At 44.7% G+C, this 25,875-nt stretch overlaps 1 protein-coding gene across 1 annotated transcript; it reads right to left on the bottom strand.

Moving 5' to 3' along the window:
- Positions 1-1,612: 1,612 nt before the first annotated feature.
- NABP1 (nucleic acid binding protein 1) lies at positions 1,613-23,366 on the bottom strand. Its single transcript, XM_054636382.2, has 6 exons — positions 23,053-23,366; positions 22,808-22,946; positions 19,761-19,832; positions 18,338-18,410; positions 17,990-18,056; positions 1,613-17,194 (listed from the first exon to the last, which is right to left on the bottom strand). The coding sequence occupies exons 1-6, from the start codon at positions 23,141-23,143 to the stop codon at positions 17,007-17,009; spliced, it is 630 nt and encodes a 209-aa protein (XP_054492357.1). The 5' UTR covers positions 23,144-23,366; the 3' UTR covers positions 1,613-17,006.
- Between the last annotated feature and the right edge of the window lie 2,509 nt (positions 23,367-25,875).

Here is a 25,875-nt window from a genome sequence, read left to right as displayed (position 1 = left end):
ACCGTAATGCACTGAGCTTCCTACTGTGGGTACTGTGGATTTGCTTCATATTATAATTCTAGCTTGCAGACCACACCATTATCAGTGCACATTACACTTTAACTCCTTCAAAGCCATGTGCTTGCCATGAACATGCTATGAAAAGCTGGTTTTATTTATCTCATTTTTCCCCCATGTGCTTAGCCTATGCTCAGCTTTCTACCTGCTCTGAATTCTTTTCCAAGAATCAAATCAAAGCAATGGTGTCAGCATTTTCAGATTAGGTCTTTAGACACCATTAGATTTAGGTCATTAGATGTCTATGACCCTCAGGGTTTAATTTCACCTTGTTCATAAAAGGAACACGGGGAAAACATATGAACACCAAGGATTTGAACAGCACCTCCCCATTCCTCATAATAAATGCTTTTCTCAGGCACAAATTAAGTGACATCAGTTCCTCTGGAGATAAAGAAAGAGAGGCAATACTCAGCAGGTGAGAATTCACCCAACAATGAAAAAATATACAGCACAGAGGGCAAAAACCACCTGCTGTTTGCTCCTTTTGGTGGTGACACTCTCTCCACCCTCTGCAGTAATAGGGGGCTCCTTCAGCCCCTTCCAGGACTCACCCTACTCTCCCACCCCTGCAGCATGGACCTGCTTTGATCTCCTTGCCAAGGAGCCCTTTCCAGCCTCACTAACAACACCCTGAAGCACACATGGCTGATGGAGGATAAATGCCTGAGTGGGCACAGCTCCTGCCAGCTCAGCCTGCAGGCTCACAGCAGGCAGGATCCAGCTCCAAACCTCCAGCCCAGGAGGACAAATCTCTGGCCACTGGTACCAAAACTGGAGCCAGCCCAGAAGTGATGAGGAAGATGAAAGAATGGACAACTCATTTGTCTGAGTCCTGTGCCAGAGTCTTCACACCTCCAAGAGCCACAAACCATGCACAGCAAACCTCACAGATAACCAGAGGTTATCTGAACCCAGGTGGCTTCAGAGTTGAGATGTGATTGGTGCCATTTCAGAAATGCTTCAGGGGCCTCAAGCTCAGAAACTCTATGTTTTAGAGCACTTGGGCACTTAGCAATTAGGTGGAACTTTGTCCCTGATTGAAATAACACAAAAATTTCAGGACAATTAACACCTGGGTAAAAAACCCAAAATATTGACTTGGGAAAGTTTGGGAGCTTGAGACTTCAAAGTTTAAGACTAAAGTTTGTTAAGGTGTAAAACTGCTTCCAAACCTTCAAACCTGTATCAAGTAGGAGGCAGTTTGCTGGAGAAAGCCAGAAGCACAATCCAGTTCTACACAGCACAATGTCCAGTTGCCTCTTTAACATAACCAAGACTATTTCAGTGTTTATGTTATACTGATTCATCACATTAAACTATGATACAAGAGATGCAAAATGTAAAAACTACTTTTTCTGGCAGTCGTCAAAGACAGAAAGAGAAACCCCTTTTTAAACCAGAGATTGTTCAAATGAATGAATGAATAAGTGAATAAAAAGCTATTTCAACCCTACTGGCCTGATCCATCAAATCTTTGAGCCCAAGCACCTTATTTGTGTGTGTTTTATACACTTACACCCAGGGTATATTAGTCAGCACTTGGAAGAGGAACTGGTGGCATCCAGAGGCAAATTTATTGCTTTTTGCAAAAGACTCAGCTACATCCCAGCTTTGATGCTCAGTTTTACATAGTGCAGCATCTGCCAAATGACAGCAGTTCCCAAGCACAGGTAAGAACTTCATGCCAAGAAAATACAGCAGTTATTTCATCAACAGCTTTGAACAAACATGTCTTAGCTTTTCAACATATCTGCTTGTATTACCCAGTCCATTACTCTGCATGAGCTCTACAGCTTGAAAGGTCTGTCAGGTTTGAGGTAATATTAGTCCATATTTTTCCAACTCTATTTCTGATATTTGGAAAAAATTACACCATCTTTTATCATCTATTATATATCACTAGTTAATTACAGAATAACCTACTGTAACCTAGAAAATATTATTATTATGGACTCCTTCTCAAATGTTCCTTTCCCAGGTCACTCCCTTGACAGGGATAAAGCAAGAACCAAGAAGCTGCAGTGATCCAGAAAGTGCTCGCCAGCTCACATGAGGGCCAGATTCTCATCTTTATTATAATATTGTTTCTTTCCAGAAATTATGTATGAGACAAGTCTTTTGATATTCAATAACCTGTTTACGGGAAATGACTTTACACAAAACATCAAATGACTTGACAGCAGATTGAATTTAAAATATGATTTTTTAAAATGCTCATGAAATTCATATTGCTTTAAATATAAATTAGCAAGAGTGCCAGAAGGGATGAATGTATTTCACTTCTTGACTGCAGATAATTTAAATGTAAAGTTTTACCTACATTACCTCTATTCATTGTTCTTTCCTATTAAGGAATGAGGGAGCTTTCTTAGTTGCTCTGCTGCCTGGTCACACAGATTTTCAGGAGGTGAAGGGATGAAAGGAGAAGCCTTTGGAGAGGCACACTGCCATGCCAGTGCCAACTCAAACATGGCTCTCCTAGATCCACAGGAGGAAAAGAACAACTGCATGGCATGAGGGGCGGTATCATTTTGCTTTTGCAACCAGATTGTCACTTTGGTTCCTAGAACATTTAACTGCACTACTGGGATGTGCCACCCTTAAGGGAAAGGCAGCACCCAAGATTCAGAGATCCTTATGGTTGAGAAGAATGACAAAAATCAGAAGGTCAGCAAAAGCTTACGAAGTTTTGTTAGTAAATTACTCATTTGGCATGGAAATTGCTATGATAGTCCCTGTGCTCCTCTGTAGGTACACAGCAGTGGGGTTTGGATAAAGAGGGAAGGTGAAAGGGAAGAGAGATTAATTAAAGAGAGGAGAAATAAAGGAAGGAAGAAAAAGAGATCACCAGGCCTTGTTCCAGCAGGGAGGCAGCTGATGGGGTGTCCAAGGTTCCTTGGGGTACCCACACACCAGGGCTTGGTGGGGGTAAATTTTCACAGGTAGGCTTTCCCTGCCCTGGAAAGTTTCTCATTTTCTGTGCAAATTAGTTATCATGCACAGTCCATTCTTTCAGAGCTTTCTGGAAACAGGTCAGAGGGTTTTGGTGGTCTTGATCCCCCAACACCCATGGCCACCTCTCAGCCTCAATCCTGTGCTTCTCTCCAGGAGCCAGAACAAGGATGTTTGTCCCAGGAAAGTGCTGCCCTGCCCCATAAGGCCCCTTCTGCAGCCACATCCCATTCTTTCTCACAGTGTATTATTACCAACAATCTTTGGTTGATTCCACAACTATCTGGATATCAGTGTTTGATAAATACACATTGGCCCCTTATCTTCTGAGCTTCTGCAGCTACTGAACATGCATTTATCCAAATTAATAGTGAAACCAGGCTCTTATATCCTCTGACCAGTGTTTATCCTATAGTAGCATCCCTCACCTAAAGCAGTATTGTGTTTCACAGGCAAGTTCCAAATCTAATAATTTTATTATTCCAATGGGAATTCTTCCCACAGCTTTAAATAGAGTCAATATTCTTTGTTTTCTGCCCATAAATACTCTGTTTTAAAGATTTGCTGCCTGCTACCCCAAAGTGAAGCTAATGGGATACATGCAAGCTATTTTGAAAAGTCTCTGAGCTCCTAAGGGGAAATATGCTCAACTTCAGAATCTCACAATCATTAACAAATTCATACAGGGAGTAACAATAATACACATTTGATGGTTCATACTACTCTCACAAAGACCTTAATTCTCACACTCACACAGATATACAGGCTTATATAAAATCATTTATTAAGTGAAATTTTAGATTTGAATTCAACCTCATCCAAGAGAAATAACCATCCCATTGGTTGCCTGCTTCCCACACACTCAACCAAACACCTCTGGAGTTCTATTTTTGCAGTGGAAGTAAAGCAGGAGGCAGACAATATGATCAATCAAGAATAAACCTAATTGATCTCCACAGCTAGAATCCACATTCTTGAGACAGAGTCCTCAAAATCCCACTACCTGCAGAGCTGTGTGCTATCCTCACATTGGTTCCTGTTTCACTGTAAATACAAAGTATTTAAAGACCTGGTAAATCACCAGATGTGTGCAAGGTTTAAGAGTGCTTCAACAGAAAGTGACAACTAAAATAAAGCTCATCACATAAATTCAGCTCTGTATTTTTCCACCCTCTATCAAATTACAGCATGCCCAAATTCTGTTAAGAGAAGCCCTGTCTACAATGTGAGGTGCTGTATTTAATCAACTATCTGAGATGACTCAGGATTACAAGTACTGAAATAAAATGGACATCCTGTTCCAGTTTCTTTAACTAAATTTTCTCCCTCAAATAGCATCAACAAGTGACTCAGTACAATGTCATAACAAACAGTACTTGTGCTGCAGCAATGTACTTGGCAAACAGCAACTCTCACAAATAAATCAGACACATTTTACTGTAGTCGCTAATCAAAAGATCTTCATTTTATCTTGGGGGAAAAAAAAAAAAGAAAATCATGTATAATAACCAGATGGCAAGTAAACAAATTATTTTTGTAATAGTGGGATAACTATTTGCCTGCATTTGGATGAACCCATAAACAATGTCTAGGACTAAATTTGGCTCCAAATTGTGACACCAATTTTATAGTGAGAATGTACTGCTATTCTGTCTCCCTGAGACCAGCAAAAGGGACATCCTTTTCTCTCCCAGATTTTGGCTGGAGTATTCCAAGCACCAGTGCCAGCTAGGCCAGGGAGAAAATGGTTTATGGCCCAGCAGGATCAGCCTGCTTTAGATCAGAATCACTTGTGCAGGGAATTAGCATCATCTGGGGCTACGAGCTGCACCTGTAGACCATTCTGGGGGTTTCTGACACACTGGAGAGACACTGTGCCTCTCCCACATACCAGCTTCCAAGCAGTGACTTTATTGCACATCACTGCCATCAAAGCATCAATATCTCTACCCCACTGCCTGCACTGCAAGTTTGGGAATCCTGGTAAAACACTGAAAGCCTCTTCTCAAACAGCATTCTTTACTCCTGAGCAGTCAGCCATATTACCACACATTACATTTTGCATTAGATTTGGAAAAAAACCCCCAAAAACCAACAAAATAAACAACACCCTACACCACTAGAATACCCAGTTCTCAGATAAAAAATTCTGTATGTAAGGATATACCATTTGGAGAATCCACTCATTCCCATCAAACAAAAATCTCATTAAAAATAAACTTCTCACCTGTAGCTAGCTTAGTAATTAGGTGCAGCTACATTCATTAGTTATAATTCAGAGATTACATGGGATAATAGCATGCTGTAATAAGGAAAAATGACACTTGCCTTATGAACATGTGGGTTTGTGGCAATTTCCTTAAAGAGGAGCCTGCTTTATTAAAAACTATGGATACAAACAAAGTAGCAATTTTAATTGTTTACTGTGAGAAGTGAATATGAAAGCATATCTCAGAAGCTCAGGAAGCCAACCTTGCTGTTTATTCTAAATATCAAGTAGTAATTCCAAAGCTTTTTTAATTTTTTTTTTTGTGAGAGCCCCAGAAGTTCTGTGCTGCCCCATGCCAGCCAGGAGAGGGACCAGGGCACCTGCTGAGGCAGAGCCTTAATAGCACACAGGTGAGACCTGGGCAGCAAATTGTGGGTTCATTTTCTCATCAAGGGTGCTGCAACCAAGCAGCAAGGCTATGACTGGGTGGAGGTTTCTTTTCCTACTGCAGACTAAAAGACTCAAAACCCATTAGCTTGTGTTTGCCTTCTCTGCAGCCCTGTGAATAACCTCCCTGTGAACCTCCCACTGACAACCTTCAGCTGTTCCTTGCCTGTCAGTTCATTTTCCTGATCTGCACGTTGGGGTGAGCCCAGTCACATAGACAAAATTCAAGCAATACACAAAAGCTCCCATTATGGAACACCTTGTTTCACCCTGACAAACAAAAGCAACATCAGTCCTGCTTCCCCTGCCAGTTTTCTGGTAGATTTTTCAGCATCAGTTTCACCCTGTGAGAAAGGCTGCACAGCAGCCTCCCTTAAAAATTAAACAGGCAGCAGGGCATTGGATTTCACCACAGAACATAAAAGTACTAGCAGTGAAAAGCAAGCACAGATTTTGGGGAGGGTGAGACCACATTTGAAGTGGACAGAGCTGTCTTTGTTATTTTAAAGTAATAACCTATCTTTACGTGCCAGTGAAGAGCATATTGCCCCCCAGATCCAAAACACAAAACACTAATTTTTTTTATATCTAAAATCACATGATGGTGACAGCTCTGACATTCCCATGGATAACTAGAAACAAAGTTGTAGTCTTCCAAACAGTTTTACAGTGATTTCATATTTAACTTGCTGCCCAGCAGCAGGTCAGAGAGCTTTTGGTCACCCCTAATACACTTACTCACGTGGTCCAGATATGACCACATACAATATCAAAGCAAAGGCAGTATTTGCAGAATATCTTCCTTAAGTCACATGAAAGTTAGGGGTTTTTAGATCAAAACAATTATTTGCTCAAATCCTCACAAACCTCATGCTATGGAACTACCAAAAGAAACATTGTGAACGTGCACCAAACAATTTATTCTGTCATGAAGTTAGGTGTTTTCTTAAGCAATTGTAGAAAGTCAGATGTATGGAAAAAAACCTCCAGGTCTTTGTCTTTTAAAATTAAACATTTTTCTGTTTGGAGAGACAGAAATTATGTTTTTTAATACAGATCTGTTATGAAAACAACACAGCTGTTGCTCATACACTTACCCCACTTCTGCCACAGTCTCCAGCAGCTGCAAATCCAGACTCTGTCTTGGAACATTCAGATTTTGATTGTGACCCTTGAGAGGGAAGCCCCTTGAAGGGGGAACTGCTGCCAGGGCAGTTAGCAGCACGCTGGGATGCCACCAGATTGCCCAAAACTCCCACATCAAATGCACAATCCAACTTTTTGACAGTCCAGATGTTCCAAACTACCCTAGAGTGGCATTTGAGGGCCTAAATGCTGCTGCCAGCCCAATGTGCTATTTCTGAGGTCTCACCCACCCCAGGAGAGCCCAGAACAACTCCCTACTCTGCTGCCTGCTGAAGAGTCATGCCTTTAATGAGCTTCTGCAACAGCTCCTTCTGCTGAGTAGATAAAAAAGATCACCTGAGATTAATTACAGCAATAATTAAGAGCTGACCTTCTGGCAGTTAAGCCAGATACCCTTGCCTTCCCAACAGCCCATCACAGGTGCAGCAGGATGCTGTAGCTCTTCAGGAAAAGTTACTCTTCACCTGTTTGGAGATGTGCAATTTGCACATAAATCACAGCCTCAAAGCAACCCAAGCCACTCTCATTTTCCATTTTTGGGACTCAGTGCTTTTTCAGAAGTAGAAAAACATTTATTTCCATGGTCAAGGGAGAGCAGACTTTGTTTCCTCTAGTATTAATAACTTCTGTCCTTGCAAACAAAAATATAAATACAGATAGAGGATAGCCACAAGAGGCAAAACTTGGCAAAACTTACCCACTCTAGATTTAATTATTGTATAGCACAGATTAGGAAAAATCCTGGAATGGAAACAAGACTGGCATCCTCACTTCCCAGCAGAGATGCCTGCTGCCCTGGGCATGGTGAGGAGGAAGAACAGCAGGTGACCTGGCCACACACTGCCTTTCTCCCCAGGGCCTCAAGTACCACATGAACATCTAAAAGCCTTCTAAGTATCCAGCACCAGAGCACTATGTGGATTTGGGGATGGCAAACAGCCACTAGCACAAGCCACAAGCCCGGCAGTCACTCCTCCCTCCTCCCTGTCCATCGCTTGCCTCAAAACTTGGTGCAGGAATAGGTATTTCCAAAAGCAGCCAGCCTGGTGAGACAGACTCCAGGCTTTGGTGTTCAGAACAACTTAGCCTTGGTTTAAGCAGATATTTTGTTGTTTGTTCAGCTCTTTTCCCCCATATCCTGGCACCTCATTGAAATGAGCCTTACTAGGCACTTCCATAGCAGAGCTGTAAAGAAACCAGCTGGTTAATTTAAAAGACTGCAGTCCTTACAGCTTTCCCCTCTGGGAATTTGAAGCACACACACACACACAAAATTTATATTGTAACACTTTTTCCACCACATCATGAGTTTTAGTTCCAAATCCATACTCTGAGGGAAAAAAAAGTCTCACTATCACTCTGCATTTTGCAGAGTGGGAAAAAGGAGATGCTAAATAAAAACTAAAAAAACCACGTAAGAGCAGGATTATGGTCTCACCTCCCATCCAAAGCCACGAAGATATTGGTATCTCTGCCAAGAGTACATTTTGTCACTAAAATAGTTGCTACTGCAGGCCAGTGTTAGCCCAGATCTAGCCCATATCAATAGTGAACGGCTGACATCCAGCTGGACAGGCTGGGGCCGCAGCCCCCTGCAAGGGACAGTGACAGGCAGTGCCAAGAAGTTTCATGACAAGGGACAAGCTTTGGATTGGGCAAGGCAGGGAGCTGATAGAGGAGAGAAGGAACAGACAGACAGGCAGGGTCCTGAAAGCCCTTGGAAGTGGCAGAGTAACAAACAGCTGAACCGCTGGAGCCACAGGGGTTCAGACAAGCCACAGAGCAAGGCTGGAGGCAAAAGAAGGCAAAAATAATCTATAAACCTATTTCAGCTGAAGACAAGGAAGCAAGAAGAATTTGAAGGGAGAAAGGGGAGTGTTGCCCTGTGGGAACAATGCATATGTACTCATACAGCTATTTTAATGTCACCTTTTAGTAGGAGCAGATATTGTTGTTTGTTGGACAGCAAATCCTTCCAAGGCCATGAAGCCAACCAACAAATCCTTACCCAAGCCTCACTCCCAGAAACTATCCATTAAAAAGCAGTTTTCCCTCAGTGTTCTGCACCCCATTGCCCAGTGCAAGGCATGATGGTGACAGTGACATTCCAAAGAAATCCAGCTCCACACAGGGTCAACCCACCAGATGCCAGAGACACAGAGCTACCCCAGCAAGTCTGCAGAGTATTTAAGAAGCAGTTTGCTAAATTATACAAAGGGAATAATTTGCAACGTAATGGTGTGTTTGCATTCTGAATATCTGATTTCCTGTTCAACAAATAACCTAAACACTCCCAACCAAATGAAATGTAGACAAGACTTAAAATGTTTGAAGAAAAGCACTCATCCAGAAAATTAAGGTCAACATGGAACAGATGGTGCCTCTGAAAAATGTGGCTTCAACATTTATCTTTATGTAAAATAAAAATCTTTTTAAAACCTCCGGCTGTTTGGTGACAGTCCTACTTGAAATATTGGACCTTGCACTCCATGGATAATAAAGAAGCACTAAAAAATGACTTCAAAATACTAAATCTAAATAAAGTTCTCTCAACTAGCGTGCAATAAGATTTCTGTGGGCACGTAAATACATATCAATAAAATATAGATTCAAGCGCTTCTGTAACTGCCATAAATATTGCAACTGCTCTTCCCATTTCCATAAATATGACCCACGACTCCCAAGTGAGAAGCTTTTTCATTTGCAGCAGTCAGGGAAAAAAACGGTCCTTTCTTCTTTATCAAAGTCTTTTGAAAGGCTGAATTTGAAGCCCAGCACATGGGGAGCTGTGAACAACTTGTTACAGTGATGCATGAAACGCCTTCTCCAGCCTTAGCGGATCCATTAATGGGATTGCAGGAAGATCATGGTTATTCTTGAGAGCAGGCAATGTCACACCTGGCTGGGGAGGGAAACAGGGGCTCCAACTGGGCAGGGCTGTAAATTACTTTGGTAATGCAGAAAGGAGCTGGAACAAGCAGAAATAATGAGGCAGACCTGCCAAACACCAGAGGAGCAGTAACATGTTAGGGGATAAACGAGAAGAGGTCGAGCACTGGCAGGAGTAGCAGAGCAAGTGCTCTCAGCACAAGGTAACAACAGGCAGGACACCAGGGGAGTGCCTCCTCTGAGAAGGTTTTCTCAGGACAGCTAAAAGAGAAGGCAGTCAAAGAAACTACAGAGCTGCACAGCAGGCAGCTCTCAAGTTTACAAGAAACAAACAAACAAAAAAAACCCAAACCCAAAGCCATCATATCCTGAGTGAACCAAATATTGCTGGGAGATGAGGTAACCCGTGGTGCCTATAAATACTGTCCTGTGGAGACCTCCTCCTGTGCATCACCCTGCAGACAGCTGGGACCCTCTGACATGCTGGTACTTCTGATCACAGGCTGCACACAGCACCTGAAGCTAATCCCTTCAGCTAATTCCTCAGGGGCCACCTGCATGCCTGGACTGAAGAAGAACCCTCCCCAGCTTTGGCCATCCAAGCAGCCACAGCCACAGAAGGAGCCATTTGTTCACACCACCCAAACTAAATCACAATTAGCCCAGTGACAACAGGCCACTGAAGCACATCCCCAAAACCACAAGGTAATTCCAGATCCACTATCAGTTCTTGTTTCCCAGCCACCAGACCTCCAAGAGAACAACCATGATCAATACACCTCTTTTTTTCCAGTGTGCCTTTACATCTACTAGAAAAACCCAGATTTTTGCAACTCATGCCTTCAGGTCCAGCACTGATGAAGTTGTACAGTGAGCTTCTGCAAATCCACCTGGCTAAAAAGACTACAGGAATCTAATTGCAGCAATTTTCCTGAGCTGACATATCCTTCTAATTGGCTTCATGATACTGACTTACTGATGTTTTGGGTCCCACTTCCTCTAGAAATTACCTCTGATTCCCCATACTACTGGGGAAAATAAGCTTAGCAATAACACTTAGACTCACTGTCCCTAGCAATGGGCCTTGCCATCAGTAAAGCACAGCCAAAATGAAACCAGACTGGGCATTCTAGGGAAACACTTGCAAGAATGGCTTTTGCACAGAAGTTTCTTGCTTCAAGGTCATCCCAACCCACATCACAGACAGATCTGATAAGCAACAGCACAACAGCTCACCAGAGACTTAAAAATAGTAGAGAGTTTATGAAGGTCTCTTTCTTTCCCTACCTAAGGCTTTTTTAAACTAAAATAGATATTTTATTTTCTTCTAAAAGAAGGTTGTGTTGATTTTGTTGGTCCTATTGCATAGCCAAGCACTGCTGCTGCACATAGAAATGTCTATCTCCATCAGGCCTCCGCTCACTATTTCTAAAAATAAAGTAAGTAATATTAATTTGTTCCTCCGGCACCTGGTGTTTAAACTTATTTCTTGGCAACTTCTGTTCTCGGCATTTAAACACTTTTCATATTCACCTTAAGTCTGGCAGCACTATTGGTTATCCTTCTCTGCCTCACCAATAATTTGGTTGATGGCATGCAGGTGGGTTTCTCATAATTAAAAAACCCATTTGCAAAGTTTGCATTAGGTGATCTGAAAAAATAGAGCACTCCTTTCAAAGGTTAAATAAGTAAGCTGCAGAGCTCCATGAAAATAATGCATAATTTAGGGATAAAAATAGTTTTGCTTTATTCAAGCTAGGCTGGATAGGTAGATTTTTACTGCAATCAGCCTAAACCTCATCTCTCCAAGTTACATGCTCAAGTTGATTATAGAAAATTAAATTTAGTATTAATCAAGCTAGGAAGAAGGAAATTACAAAAATTAACCTAATGCATAAATCATAGAAAAGAATGGTGGAGCCAGCTAGAGATCATTTAATGCATCTTCATCTTGTCCCACACCAGAACCAACTCCCCCCTTCCCCAAGCCACTATGACAGTTATTGTCCAAGCCTTCCAAAAGTTTCCCCACAACACAGGAACCAGAAACCACCAATCAGAGCCCTGCAGGGCCCCACCAGCCCTTCTGCTCCAGGCCTTGCCTTGGCATCCCCCAGCCATCCTCATCTGGGGTATCCCCCTCCCCTGCCCCAGCAGCTCCTCCCAGTTGCACTGACAGGTCACTTGCAGTTTTGGGCACAGAACTGCAGCACTTGGCACCACTGGGGGAAAAAAAAAAGAGCAAACCCAAAAGGGCAAGTTCAGTTACCTAATTACAGAGGATCCAGACTTAGAAATATTTATTTGTAGAATTTTCTTGATTTAGAAAGAACTCCACATATTGGCTGTTGCTTTCAGCTTCTCCACACCATAAATTATGAATTTAGCATCTGACAGATCTGCACTACCACTTTATCCCAGTTTTAGAGTTGAGAAACTACTGCTTGCATAGGACCTGTTCCAAATTACCCTTGAAGTCAGTGGGAACTCCCAGTGAGCCCCATGGGGACATGGGGTGGACAAGCATGGTTCCATATTTCTCAAATAGCTGTCCAGTACTTTGCAAAGCCATTTCATCCTCTGGACACCAACCCAAAGAAAGCTTGGTAGAGGGCTCTGCTGACACACTACAACCAACATGCAACTGTGCTTCCATGGAGTCACAGCTGATGTGTATTAAGCCAATTTTGTCTTTTATATGCAAATTTATTAAACCTGGAGCAGCCAGTCAGCCCTACAATCCACTCTACACAGTCAAAGCCATGCCATTCAAACTTGTATAATAAGGAAACATTTAGCTCTGAAGGTACATTTAGAGCACAAGAGTTCTCTGAGGTAGAGCCTGATGTTTTCTTCCTTCCCTAATCTTACTTGCTAGGACATGTACAAATCCAGACAGTCTTTATCAGCTGGGGGTGTGGGAAGGCAGTTTTAGATGAAGCTCTTACAACTGCATTGTTTTCTTAATGAGAAAAAAATCCAACAGCAACTTAGAGAAATTAAAAACCTAAATGAAGTCCTTAAGTGTTCCCCTTAGTCACTTCCAAACTTTTTTCCTAATCCTTTTGAACTCCAGTAGTTTAATCAACAGCTTGTTTAGGATTAATCTTCTCATCCCAGTTACACACACACACACAAATGTCCATCACAGAATAAATTAAAAAGCAGAATCCCTATAAAGAGCCATAACAATTTGGCATTCTCTGGAAGCAAGAATAAAGGACTCAGTAGGACAGGCTGAAGACAGAAAGAGCATCTCTTAATGAATTCCTGGGATGCCTGGGGCCCTGTGCTCCCCAGCAGCAGGGCCGGACTCACCCCATAGCACTGCACAGTCAGGGGCAGACCTGGCTGGGGCACAGCCGGCAGCAGCTCCACTGCAGTCATTAACAGAGCTCAGCAGGGCCGGGTTGGGCAGCCACAGCCCTGCAGCCTCCCCAGGAGCATGCAACTCCCCAGATTCACAGACTGCAGCTCCTGAGCCAGCTGCCAGCCAGCAAGGGCTGCAGGGAGCCCCACGGCACCTCCCGGGATGCCCTGGGAAAGCACCGCTGGACACCACACCTGCAGCACAAATAACTGCTGGGCTCAGGGCTGCAGGACAAAGAGCATGCTTGACTGGGCACATCTGCAAGCATTAGAGAAGTAAGGGAACAACCTGGCAGGTGAAAACACATGGGCCATGAAGGAGCCCAGGAGACTTCCCCAGAAACACTCCAAATCCCATTGCTTTTACTAATTCCTAGTCCTATAAAAGCACTTCAGGAGCTTCTGAAGAAAACTGCCTTATGGTGGGGAAAAGATCCCTTGTTTTAGGAGCGTGTACATGAGCTGCAGAAGATGGCCATAGCAGCCAGGCCATCACAAAACACAAGGTTCAATGTCTATGAAAAACAAAAGGGGTTTCAGGGAACAGCACCTGTCTCCTGAACATGGTGGACAGCCCTGCAGTGCTGCTAAGGGGGTTGGCTGTGCAGACATTGCAGAGGCAGAAAAGCTGTTTTGTACCACCCCTCATGGCTTTGCAGAAGCAGCACTCGCTGCAGATGCCCTTCCTGGGATTTGTGATGCTAAAGAGCAGCATTATTTGGAGAGCAGGGGACTGCAACCTGCCAGTTTCAAGTTAAGGCCAAAGTTAAATAAGTTGTGAAGGCAGATTGCATTAAGGTCTTGCATTTTGGTTCAGCGTTTATATTTGTTCTTATAGCACCTTCCCATTTTCACTGTGGGCATGGGCTGTATGACTTTCCCCTGTATCTAAAGATAGGCCAGTATTTCACAGTACAGGACTGCTTTGCCACTTTCAAATCAAGGTGATTCATGCAGAGGATGGACAGAAAAAACAGATGGCAGCAGAAATACAGCAAACCTCTTTCCACTGCCACTCTTGCCATCAGTCTTGTGCTGGGGCAGGCAGGAGAGGGGGAGCTGTTGCCAGGTGATGAGAATAGGGCATCTTGTGATTCAAGTGAACGGGGACTACTCAGCAGCACTTCAGCACTGTGCAGTTTGTGTCTGGGTACATGAACACCTTCCCATGTCGTTTGTCCTTTGGAAATCTGTATTATCCAGAATGAGACTACCCTAAGTGCAGCCTAACCATTAACAGGAAGGTATCTGTAAAGAGACTCCCTGACCTCATCACTGAGCGCTGAGGAAGTGCCTTAGCATGTCACAGTAATTCACAACTGCTTGTTTGCACAGAGATGTGTGTGTCTGTGTCTCTGTGAACCGAGGTGGTGTGATCCCAACAGCTGTAAGGCTCCCAGATTCCTCTGCAAGCTGAGAGCTCACTATCTTGACACTGATACCTCTGAGGGAAACAACTTTGTCACAGGTTCAGTGGAAGATCAGAGGACCTTGAAAAATTATTTTAACTCCATGTCCATTTCAGGGCACAGATTTCCCCTGCAAAGAAGTAAAAATTTATTAATAAACTGCAATAGTTTCATGTAAGAAACAGGAAAGCAGGAATGCTACTAACCTTGAGAATGTGAAGACCAGTCTCTTGCTTTTTTCCTCCCGACTGCGTATCAATCATCCACTTGACTGCAGGGTTTTACTCTTATGCCTCTTACTAGCATTAAGCATATCACTTTTTACTTGGAATTCGTGAACAAGCATTCTGTTTATTAGCTTACTAAAAGCTCAGATGCATAGAGCTACAAATATCAGGCACCTCTCAGCACACACTACCACAGGGTTGCCCTTGATTTTAACTTCATTATGCCACAGAGAAGTTAAGACCACCAGGATCTGAGATCCACACTGGAGACACTCCAATGAACACCAAGACCCCACCATGCCATCACCTGCACTGTTCACTTTGCTAACTTTACAGCTACTACTGACTGGGCAGCATGGCTCTCACACCATACTTACATCTTATGTACCTCTGGAACACGTCACAGAGGCTTCCTGGGTTTAGAAGTCTTCTTGGCTTCCTTCTCACAAACACATCAAATGACTTAGAGCAACAGTGCAGAAGAAGGTTGTCCATGCATCTCGACTATACATCACATTTATTTAAACAAGTAAGCAATTTAAAGTCCCTGAGTTACACATCTCCTCCTGACACCATTTCCCCAGAAATGCCTGTTTTCTGCTTCACCAATGACCAGTGTTCTTCCACAGCAGCATGCAGAGGGGATCTCCTGAGGCATGCCACCCTCTTGTGTTCAAAACAAGTTTCACTAGTTCCACCTGGAAGTACCAGGAAAGCACTTTACCAGAGTAGAGACAAACAGCCCTCAGGTGTCTGGGCATACGGGTCTCTCTCAACCTCCCTTCAGCACTTTGTTGTTGCTGATGCTTGCATTTCAAACAAACTTCAGTTCATTTCACACCAAACAGGGAACTTACACCAATTAGAAGCAATTTTCAACAGATCATGATAGAGTACCAAAAGCAAAAAGTATCAAATGTAAACAACTTGTAAACATTAGTAACACATCGGTAGATTCAAAGAACATGAATGACCACAGAGACAACCCACAATTCAGAAGAAACAGCCTTTTGTCATGAAGTCTTTATGGCTTGACAGAAACAAAGTTAGATTTGTTGTTGATGTGGTTAGTGCAATTTTTTTTTATTTGAGAGGTCAGTTAAGAAGAGTTAAACAGATGAATCCAGTATGACACCTCAGTTTCCGAGTTGCTTTTGAACCTGATCTGAAATATGGCACTGGACTCTCATCTAGAGTCAAGGCATTTGTGATCTCAGAAATAAAACCAGCTATTTGCCCCCCAGGATATGGGGAGGGCTCCTCAAGGGATAATTCATGTTTCATATAAAACAGAGGAAGGAAAGCTTAACAGCATCACAGTGCAGCTGTGTGCTTGGCCAGTACCTCTGCAATCCACATATACAGCTTCATCTAATACATAATTTATTGGAAAAGTGAATGAAGGAAGGAGGAGTAGGCAGACTCATCGAAGAGATGGGTAATGCAGCATTTGAGAACAGTCCGCTCCTGGAAATTCAGGCTCCTGCAAAGTAACCTCGGGCTTTTACATGAGGAAAGGCTACAAAAAGCATATTCCCCAACACTGTCTGAATTTAGATCCTCCTATTCTGCTATCTCATGCAAAGCAAGAACGAATATCCAAGCTTCTATCCAAAGCAAAAATCAGTGTCACCTTCCTTGACAGTGATCATGGTGTTTAAAGAGAATTTTTCAAGTAGTGTACACCTTTCTGGAATCAGAATCAAGCTTCACGACACTCACCACATCTTCAGCTTTGATCCGAGCTATCCATTCCCTGATTCCAGAGACACCACTAGGTCTGGCACCACCATTTCCTTACACTTATTGCTTCACAAGCCATATTCATTCCCAGGACACCCAACTCACCAAAGCACTTGTGCTCTTCCCTTCATTTCTCTTCCCATACGAAGAGCTCCCGTTATATCCCTAACAGAAGTCAACACATGCTTGCACAGGACAGAGTAGACCTATTAAGGCTACATGGCTGACCAACAGAAATACATGTATGTAACTGAAATTTTCTTCTGTTCAGCAAAGGGCACTGAGTTTTAATTGAGACATCTTCACCTGTGACCCTTACTTCCTCATATCCACCTTCTCCCCCTACCCCCTTTATGTACAGGGAAGACTCACTGTGCTTCCCTGATGCAAAACAAGAAATAGATCACATCAAGTTTGCTCCATACACCAAAAGGTAAAAAAAAAAAAAACAAACCAAAGGACAAACTGGTTCACAGTTAACTATAAATAAAAGTGCAGTAAGTGTTCAAGTAGAGTGTAGAGTTTAAGCAAGCTGTACAACCACATTTGGCATAGTCATCTCTTAAAGGCCCTGCGTGGGTCCCTCCCATTACTGACAGCAGGGGGAAGAGGCTGAACACTATTGGCTGGTGCTGGATTTACAGGTCCTCGTCCATTGCCTCTCCCACTACCTGCATAAATGTGGCCATGGTTATACGTGAATGGAAATCCACTTGCTTCAGGTCCAGTTTGTAAACCATTTCCTAAAAAGACAGAAAAACATTATCACGAGTTCCATGGGTTGAAATCACTGATTCTTTACATAACTTAACCAACAGGGAATACATGGAGTTTGCAGTAAACACCAAACCCTGAAGACCACAAGGTAAAGCCTCTCTGGCACTGCAAGATCCCAAATCACAGCTTACCTTTCCCCTCCCAAACTACCTCCCTTCCATCCCTTTCTCAATTCTCAAAGCAAGAAGGGTCACAATAACAGCTGTTATCATGTAGGGCATTGTGTAGGCAGGCCAGAACTAAGGTTCCCTCTCAGTTTGCACCTGCTCAAAGCCTTGAAGCATTTTCATATTTAAGATTCTATGTTTAAATACAGCACAAAATGATCCAGATAAGTCAAATACTGGAATTCAGATTACCACATCTGTTTTTGTGAGCTAACCAGGCAGGAAAGCCATGGAATCTAGCAAGACTGAAGTAATTTTTAAAGCCAATGTCTCAGAGAGTTTAAAAGAGCAGAATTTCAAGTGCTGCAAAAACTTTTCAAAAGCATCACAACAATTTAAGATTAGTCAAGATCTCTTATGTGATATAGACACCCCAAACATTCTAATCTCCTCCTCTCTCCTACAGAAGGAATCCTAAAAACATTTCCAGGAAATGTTCATGCTTACATGCTTGAGGTTCTGGCCCCAGTCTGAATGACTTTTTAGAGACTAGTACACTTTTTTATCCCAAGAATGGAGAACCCTTGAAATAAATTTCTATTCCCATTAAGTGTTTCTCATTTTTTTCACTTCTACAAACTGAAAAAAACTTACCCAGTGGCCCAAAAGTACAAGTACCCATACCACTTGATGCAGAAATATTATTCTGTTCACCCTGTGCCTTTAGAGAAAGGTAAAAGGAAAAAAAAAAAAAAAAAAAAAAGAAAGACATGGATCAGAGAAAGAAAATTCACATTTTTACAGAAAGGGGCTGATTTTTTCCCCTCTGTTCTTACAGTGGCTCCACATGGAATTTATCTGCTACTTCAATTATTGGCTCATTTCTAGCTATATATCACTGAGTCTCTTTTTCAAGAAGAGTCACATCTGATCACAACCTAGTGTGAAATATTCAGAACAAGGAGCACTTTAGGCCACAAGCCTCAGACAAGTTTAACCTACCAGTTTGTTCTGCCCGACGTGCTCCGAGTTGGGTTCGCTGTAGTTTGGCACTTCTGAGTACACCATGCAGAACCTGGGAAGAAATTAGGATTATTAGCAAGTTCTAAAGACATTTTTTAACAGAGTTCTTAACTCCACAATTCAGAGAGCATATATTCTTGACATCGCATCACCTAGAAGTAATTAATCCAGACCCCACTGTTCAGAAAATATGTGTAGGTATTAAAAGGCTCTTTAATCCCTTTATAGGCTTGTGGTGAGGCTGTCACATCTTCCTGGTGAGGGCATTTCAATCAAGCAGAGGCAAGCATTTATTTAATCAAGGAGGTAAACTGGCCTAAATAAAACAAAAGGTGATGAAAGGGCTCCCTTTGTCTTTCTTCCAGCTGCATAATCTTGTCCAGCACCCACTCACAAGGTCACCTGAGGCACTGAGTCACCCAGCCTGCTCCCAGACAGGGACTGCATTACACCTCTAGAGAAAACTCACTCCCACACACTCCCATACTATGCAGGGCCCCATTAACAATAATAGCACAGAGGAGCCCAAAACAGGCAATGAAATTGGAATGAAAAGGATGCTTTCATCCTTTTCCACTCAAGGGGACTATGGTAGAATAGGCCCATCAACTCACAACATGGAAATCATGGCAGAGAGGAAGAAAGATCTGGATCATTACACTGCTTGGAATGGTTAAACACTACAACTCAGATAAGGACTCTCATCACTCCAGCCAGCTGTAGAGTAAATCAGCTAGGTAACACTTCTGAGGTAATGGATTTTGTACAAAATAATCTGTAGATTTTTTTTTTTTGTGTGTGTGTGTAAATCCATCTGAACACTGGGCATTTCTGAACCATACAGGAGGATGTGTAGCAACCCCAGAGCCCCACTTCCCTGATGACTGCAGGGTTTCCCACAGCACTTTGTGCAACAGAGGAAGTACTTTTCTGGTTAGAAAAGGTTGCTGTTTTTTTTTATTGCTCAAGTATGTTACTCATGTCTGTTCTTGGGCAGGAGCTGTTGCCCCAGTCTGTGGGCAGTTTAAAGCAGGTTTAATGAGGTCTGTTTCTGCTTGGATATGATTCACTGCAGTGACCTTGCTCTTCCTTCTCTGCACTGCCTGGCCCTCAAGGATGACACACATACAAAAGGCTCCCACCAAAATGAAGTGGTTAATCAAGATAAGGCCTAGGTAAGCAAAGCAGATTGTCATTTACACATTTCCTCCTCCTAGACCTGTGCCAATGATGGAGACTGATTTTCCACAAAGTACCTACAGTCCAGGCAGGGTCAGAGCTCATTACATCCACCACCAACTGAGAATACACTTTTACTGCCTTGAATTCCATTTCCTAAGAGCTACCAGGTCTCTTACTTACCATGGCACTCTGCTGAGAGGTATGAACACACAATACTTACTCCCCAATTTTATGCAGCTCCCCTCCTCGTCCTGTGTAAAGTGTCAGGCATCCTTTCCACAGAGATGCGTACCTGACCAGAGAAAGGAGAAGTGAAGCAGTTTCTTAGTGAATGAGCTGACAGAGGAAGTAGAAAGATGCTATCTTCCAGGAAGTTAACAAGAATTACACACCAGCATGGACCAAAAAAATTCCCAGGGACCCCAAAGTCACCAACACCAATTGTTTATAGATCCCCATGTACTACTTCTAGCAAAAGGTACCGGAAGCTCAGCAGACTCCTTTGACAATTCCAGGAAAGCAGCCAATTATTTTGAGATTGGATGCTCTTTTGTTGACTGGAACAACCCTTATGACTTGTCCTGCAGAGAAAAGGCATTTTGCCAAAAGCAGTGTCTGTGTTATATTTGGTGACAACTCTCAGTTCTGCTTTCAGCAGGAGCCAGGAAGAATCACCTTTGCTTGCTGGAGAACAGCTACTGCTCCTGAATGTGCATGATCAAAAGTGCTTCCATTCTTAATATAGGTCCTTACCAGACTGGGTTTTTTAAAAGCACAAGTTTGGCCATCAAATTCCAAGTGATGTATAGAAACACACTGAAATAGGTTTTTGATTGCAGGAATGTTCCCTCACAAAGACAGGGTGAGGGCACTCTATTCTTTATGGTGGCACTTGACTTCAAGCACTGAAATCTGAGCCATACAAAACCTTCTGTGTAATTGATCCCTTCAGTGAGGGGCATCACGTACGGGTAGAGAATGAGGAAAACACAGACCAGAAACACAGGCACAGTGCAAGGGAGTTAAAAAGAATATGTGTGTCTTCTAGCACAGGAACAGGGAGCCTCAGCAACTGCACTCCAGAGGAGGCACCACTCTGGACAAGTCACCACTTCCTTCACTCTGGGTGTATCTCTGGAATAGAGATAACAAACCTTCCTCTTGCCCTTTGCCTTATCTGCTGACACTGGGAGACATCCGGCCACACGCAGGGCCCTGAAGAGGCAGCAGGGAGGAGTCAGGCTGGCAGGAGGCAACAGCACTGCCAGTGCAGTGATAACCTGCTCTGGAAAGCACAGGCACTGGAACTGCAGATACTATCTTGGGAGCTTTCCATCCAGAACAAGGATTAGTGTTCTTCACTTCATAGATTCACTTTAAAGACTCCCTCACTGCTTTTATACCTTTAATAACCAGCTAGCCAGGCAGTCTTGTAGCAGAAAACAAAGGAAAGGAGCTGCCAAACAATAAATGTAAGTCAAACATACATTTACTGGGAAAAGACCCAGCAAACCACATGACTCACAACCTCCAGCACAAAGTTATTCCACGTATGCAAGCACTGGTTTTTATCTCAAAAAGAGCTGGCCATAAAGAACTAAACCCCAGCACTAATTTCAAATTTAGAAATATTAAGTGCAACAGCTTCCTGTGAACGGGTTCACCAACTTACAAAAGTAAGCAACAGTGTCTGCTTTTGCAGAGGAATGTGTGTGCAGCTTGAAATTCAGCAAGGGGCAAAAAAAAAAAAAAAGCACGTTCACTCGTAGTGCCTGTGTAAGCTTTTCTGCTTGTATCAGAGGGCATCCTGCACTATGAGGCCACGTTAGCCTACAGAGCTGAAATGTACCTGCCTTGCAATGGCAACACCACACACTCAATTCTATTTAAATATAAAATTGTATTTGGAGAGCCCTGCACGCCAGTTTTCTGAAGATGAGAGCCAAACCAGAATGGATTTAGCTTTTGCCATTTCACTCCCTCTGCAGTCCTAAGGGAGCATGCAATTCATGTAAATGAAGGCATGACTTTGCCACCCACCAGAAGCAGTGATGTCAGCTCATAAATTTAAGACATACAAGCCAAGCTCAGTTTTTTAGATTAAAGGATGCCATGACTCGTTGCACAGAAACACCAGAGCAGTTACAGTAAGCCAGCCACAGAAGGGAGTACAGTAATACAGCTGAACAGTATCGCTCTTAATTTGTTTCAATGTCATTTACACACGGGGCTTTGTGCTGGCCCGGAGCTCTGGTTTAGTTCCACCCATCCCTGAGCTCCACGTGCTCTCCACGCAAGCAGCCTTCCCCAGAACCACCTCTGCTGAGGAGTCAGCCCATTTCGTGTAAAAGGACATTTGCATAGGAGGAAGCAGCTGTAGTTTTGGTGGCAAGGGTCATGCAATTTCAGTCCAGAACTGAGAATTACTCGAACAACTAAAGAGCAGCTCAGTTAGCAGCCTGAGTTGCCTTTCACCTACTTTTTCACAAAAACAAATTAACAGGACCTTACATACACTGCAGATCCCGGAGTGCCGTAGGCCAAAGGATCAGTGTAATGGATTTCTAAAAGTGCAACCTAACTGACATGAAGAACTCAAATGAAACTTACTATGACTTTGCTAGTGACAATTTAAGTGAAACAGAAAAGGATTTTCGGATTGACTCCAGCATTTTTACATTAAGTTTTGGGGTTGGGTTTGTTTCTTTTTTAAATTAAATGACCTCTGAGGAACTATTTGCACCTAAACAAATTAACACATTCTACAGTGTAGCCCTAGAACGAATTTTTATAGTGAAACTGAAAAGGTTCTCCTCTGCCTGTCACTTTTGTTATGTCATTCCAATGAAAAGCAACTTTTCTACGTGATATGTAATCAACCTCACCTTTCATTAAGGAGCTGACTGCCAGAGCAAAGAACTAGCTGTGAAAATAAGAACATGCTTTGAACTTCCCCTGCTTGATTTACAGAGCAGGACTGACTGTTGCATTCCCCCCTGCCCCAGAAGTATTGTCCTAGGAAGCTTTTTAAGGCACACAAATCTCTCCACCACCACCTCCTTATTACAAACCCAAGCCCCTCCTAGCCTGCACGCTCATACTAGGCATGTTCCGGCCTGGGAAAGAAAGGTGGGTTTAATTTGGCAAGTGACCTTAGGGCGCTGGCTCGGTTACAGGGAGCGGGTCGGAGGCGGCGGCCGTGTCCCCCGTGGCCCTGGAGGGGCCCCGCGGGTGACAAAGGGCAGCGCGGCCCGGCCCCGTACGCACCCTTTGGTCAGGCGGATGATGTCCCCCGGCTGGATGAGGCCGCCGATCTCGTCCCACACGCAGATGGTGATGCTGCCCGTCTTGTCCGCCACCTTGCAGGACCTCACCTCGTGCCCGTCCTTGGTCTTGGTGACTCGCCCTGCGGGGAGAAGCGCGGCTCAGGGGGGGCACGGCGCCGCCGGCCCCCCCGCCCGCCGTGACACGCGTGGGCGGCCCGGGGGTGGGGCGTGCCGGGCGCCACTTACCGATCTCCAGCACAATAAAGATGACATTTAAGTTTTTCAGTCCGGGTTTTATGTCTTTTATAAGGAAATACGTGTCGCTCGCCGCGCTCATGCTGCGGCCGGCGCGGGGGTGAGGGCTAGCGGGGCGGGCCGAGCCCGCATCCCGCGGGGGAGCAGAAGCAGCGCGGGGCCGGGCAGGGGGGCACCGGCGACCCTCACAGGGGACGGGGACACGAGCACCGAGGGGCTGTGCGGTGACTGTGCGGCACGCCCGACCCCCACCGCTCCCTCTCCACACCGACACCACCAGCACGGCGACCACCCCGCCTCCCTCTCCCGCCGGCACTGAGGAGCACACGTGCGCCGCGCCCCAGTTTATACCGGCCGGGCGCCACCAACACGGGCGCCGGGAGGGGGCGATTGAGGCGAATGGAACCGTCCGGGGCACGCGGAGCGCCGGGACTGGGTAACGGGCGGGCGCGAGGCGGCGGCGCGCGCTGATTGGCCAACGCTGCTACCGCCATCTTCTCCGTCTCGGGGCGCTGCCGCTGCCGAGTTGGGGCTGCTGAGCCGGGCGTGCTCCGTCAGCTCCCCGGCCTCCTCTCACCCCCTCGGCCTCCCCTCAGCCCCTCGCCCGCCGACTGACTTCCCTCCGGGCAACAGCCCCGCCGCGCCCCGAGAGCGGCCGGTGCGGCACAGCGGAGTAAGGGAGCGGCTCGCTGCCCTTCCGCGCCATTTTAAGCCGCTGCTGTAACACGGAGAGGAGCGTTGTCACAGGTTTCCCGGAGAGCGATTTCCCGGCAGTTCCGCCCTCCTTCATAAAGAAATAAAGATTTGTCAGTTAGTTAGTTTTTTGTTTTCCGGAAGAGATTTGATGTTGGTTTCCGCCAAGCAGGAAAGGGGCTGCGGGCACCTCAGGGTGTTGTTGTCGGGGCTGCAGGCACCTCAGGGTTTGGCAGGGCTGCGGGCACCTCAGGGTTTGGCAGGGCTACACCACATCATTCTCACCCCGGGACCGAATGCTAGAGGCATGTAGGGAGAGCCAGGGGTTGTGCCTGCTTTGAGCTCTCCTGTTCTTAAAATGTGAGCCTAAATTGTGATGAACACTGAAAAGGCTCTCAAAGCATCTGAAATCTGCCGGCAGCTTATTGAGAAGCGTTACTCCCTTGAGCTTGGCTGCAGACAGGGTGTAAAATATGAGAGAAGGGAGCTGCTCCAGGCAGGAGGGCATCGAGGTGGTGGACAAGCCCCCACAGGCATTGTGACACCCTTGGCTGCTGGGTCCCAGGGGAATCGCTCCGTGCTACAGAACAGCCCAAACACCTGTAATTGAGCTCTCCCCCTCAGGAAGGGCAGCAGAGCAGTGTGTGTGCACTGCTGTCAGAGCCAAACCCAGCTAGCTGGGCTTTCCCTTTCTATTTGTGTGAGCAGAAATCCAGAGGGGACAGCAGTTGTGAAGTGCCTGGCCACGCGTTCTGCCACACGGGAGCTCTGGCCCAAGGAATTTTGAGCAATATTTGTGTGCAGGAAGCAGAGCAGCCTTGCTGGGTGCCACTCATAGCTCAGAATGAAATAGACTGCAGGAATCTAAAAGGAGAGTTGGCTTAAAGCCCCCCAAGAGCTTAATCCACTTCTGTCCTGAATCCTTCAGTGAGTGCAGATGAGGGAAATGACAGACTCCCTCGGGGGCCTATCTCCTGGTGGGATCTATAACACGGTAGCACTAAAACTTTCAGAGTCATCAACTGTATTTCAGTACATGAATGGCTTTAATTTAGTCACTTGGAAAGGATTTCGAACCAAACTCTAGGAATGCCAGTGTCTCTAGCAAAGGTTGGACAAAAATACTTTAACATTTATTTAGAACTGGCAACACTTTTTCATAGGTGGTTTTTCTGCCTTCATTTCTTCTTTTTTTCTGCCGCATCTATTTAGAGCCTTTGGAAAGAGTAATTTTGTATCCTCTGTTTTCAACCTGAAGCACAATAGATTTGAGGAGAACCCTTCAATTTTTCAAGGATAAAAAAAGAAAAAACCAAAACAACCAGTTAAGTTTATTCACGTTATGGCAAGCCTTGAGCAGAAAGGAAGTCACAAGTGTGGTTAGCTGAAAAACACTAAAACACTTCACCAAGAACACTTGTGTGGTGTGTCACTGGTGACGTGGTTTCAGGTGAACATCTGTCCAGGAAGCCAAGTGCTGGCGCTCCAGAGCAGCTGCAGAGGTGCAGATGTGGGCTTCAAGCCACCTCACAGCCAGCACCCCTGGATGTGCTGCACCAGGCCTGCAGTGGGAGCACAAGCATGGAGGATTTATTCTATACCAAGGTTTCTTTTGAAGCTGGCAGGAAGAGGTTTGAGCTAGAAATGACAACACAGGGAGGGGCCCAAGCAATCTAGGCAAGTTCAGAAGCACACTGACAACTCCCTGGTGTGGCTGATAGAGGAGCTAATAAGAAGGGTGCTCTGCTGGACCTCAGAATCAAGGAAGAACTGCTTGGAAATGTGAAGGTGGGTCAGCATTTGGTGCAATGCCTGTGAGACAGTGGAGTTCAGGATCCTGAGAGGGGACAGTGGCACCAAAGGCAAGACCACAACTCTGATTTTGAAGAGCAGACTTTGGCCTCTTCAGGAATCTGCTTGTGACATCGTCCTGGAGATCACAGCATCCAGAAAAGCTGCCTGGCCTTCCAAAATCACCTGCAAGTGCTGCCAAGGTCCATCCCCAGCAGAGAGAACAAGAGGGAGGCAGTCTGTTCTCAGTAGTGCTCACTGACAGGGTGGGAGACACAAACTGAAACACCAGATTCCAACTAAACAAAACAAAACAAAACAAAACAAAAA

This window comes from Agelaius phoeniceus, chromosome 7 (genome assembly GCF_051311805.1).
Source record: "Agelaius phoeniceus isolate bAgePho1 chromosome 7, bAgePho1.hap1, whole genome shotgun sequence".
NCBI lineage: Eukaryota > Metazoa > Chordata > Aves > Passeriformes > Icteridae > Agelaius > Agelaius phoeniceus.
This window is presented reverse-complemented; position numbering and strand designations above follow the sequence as displayed.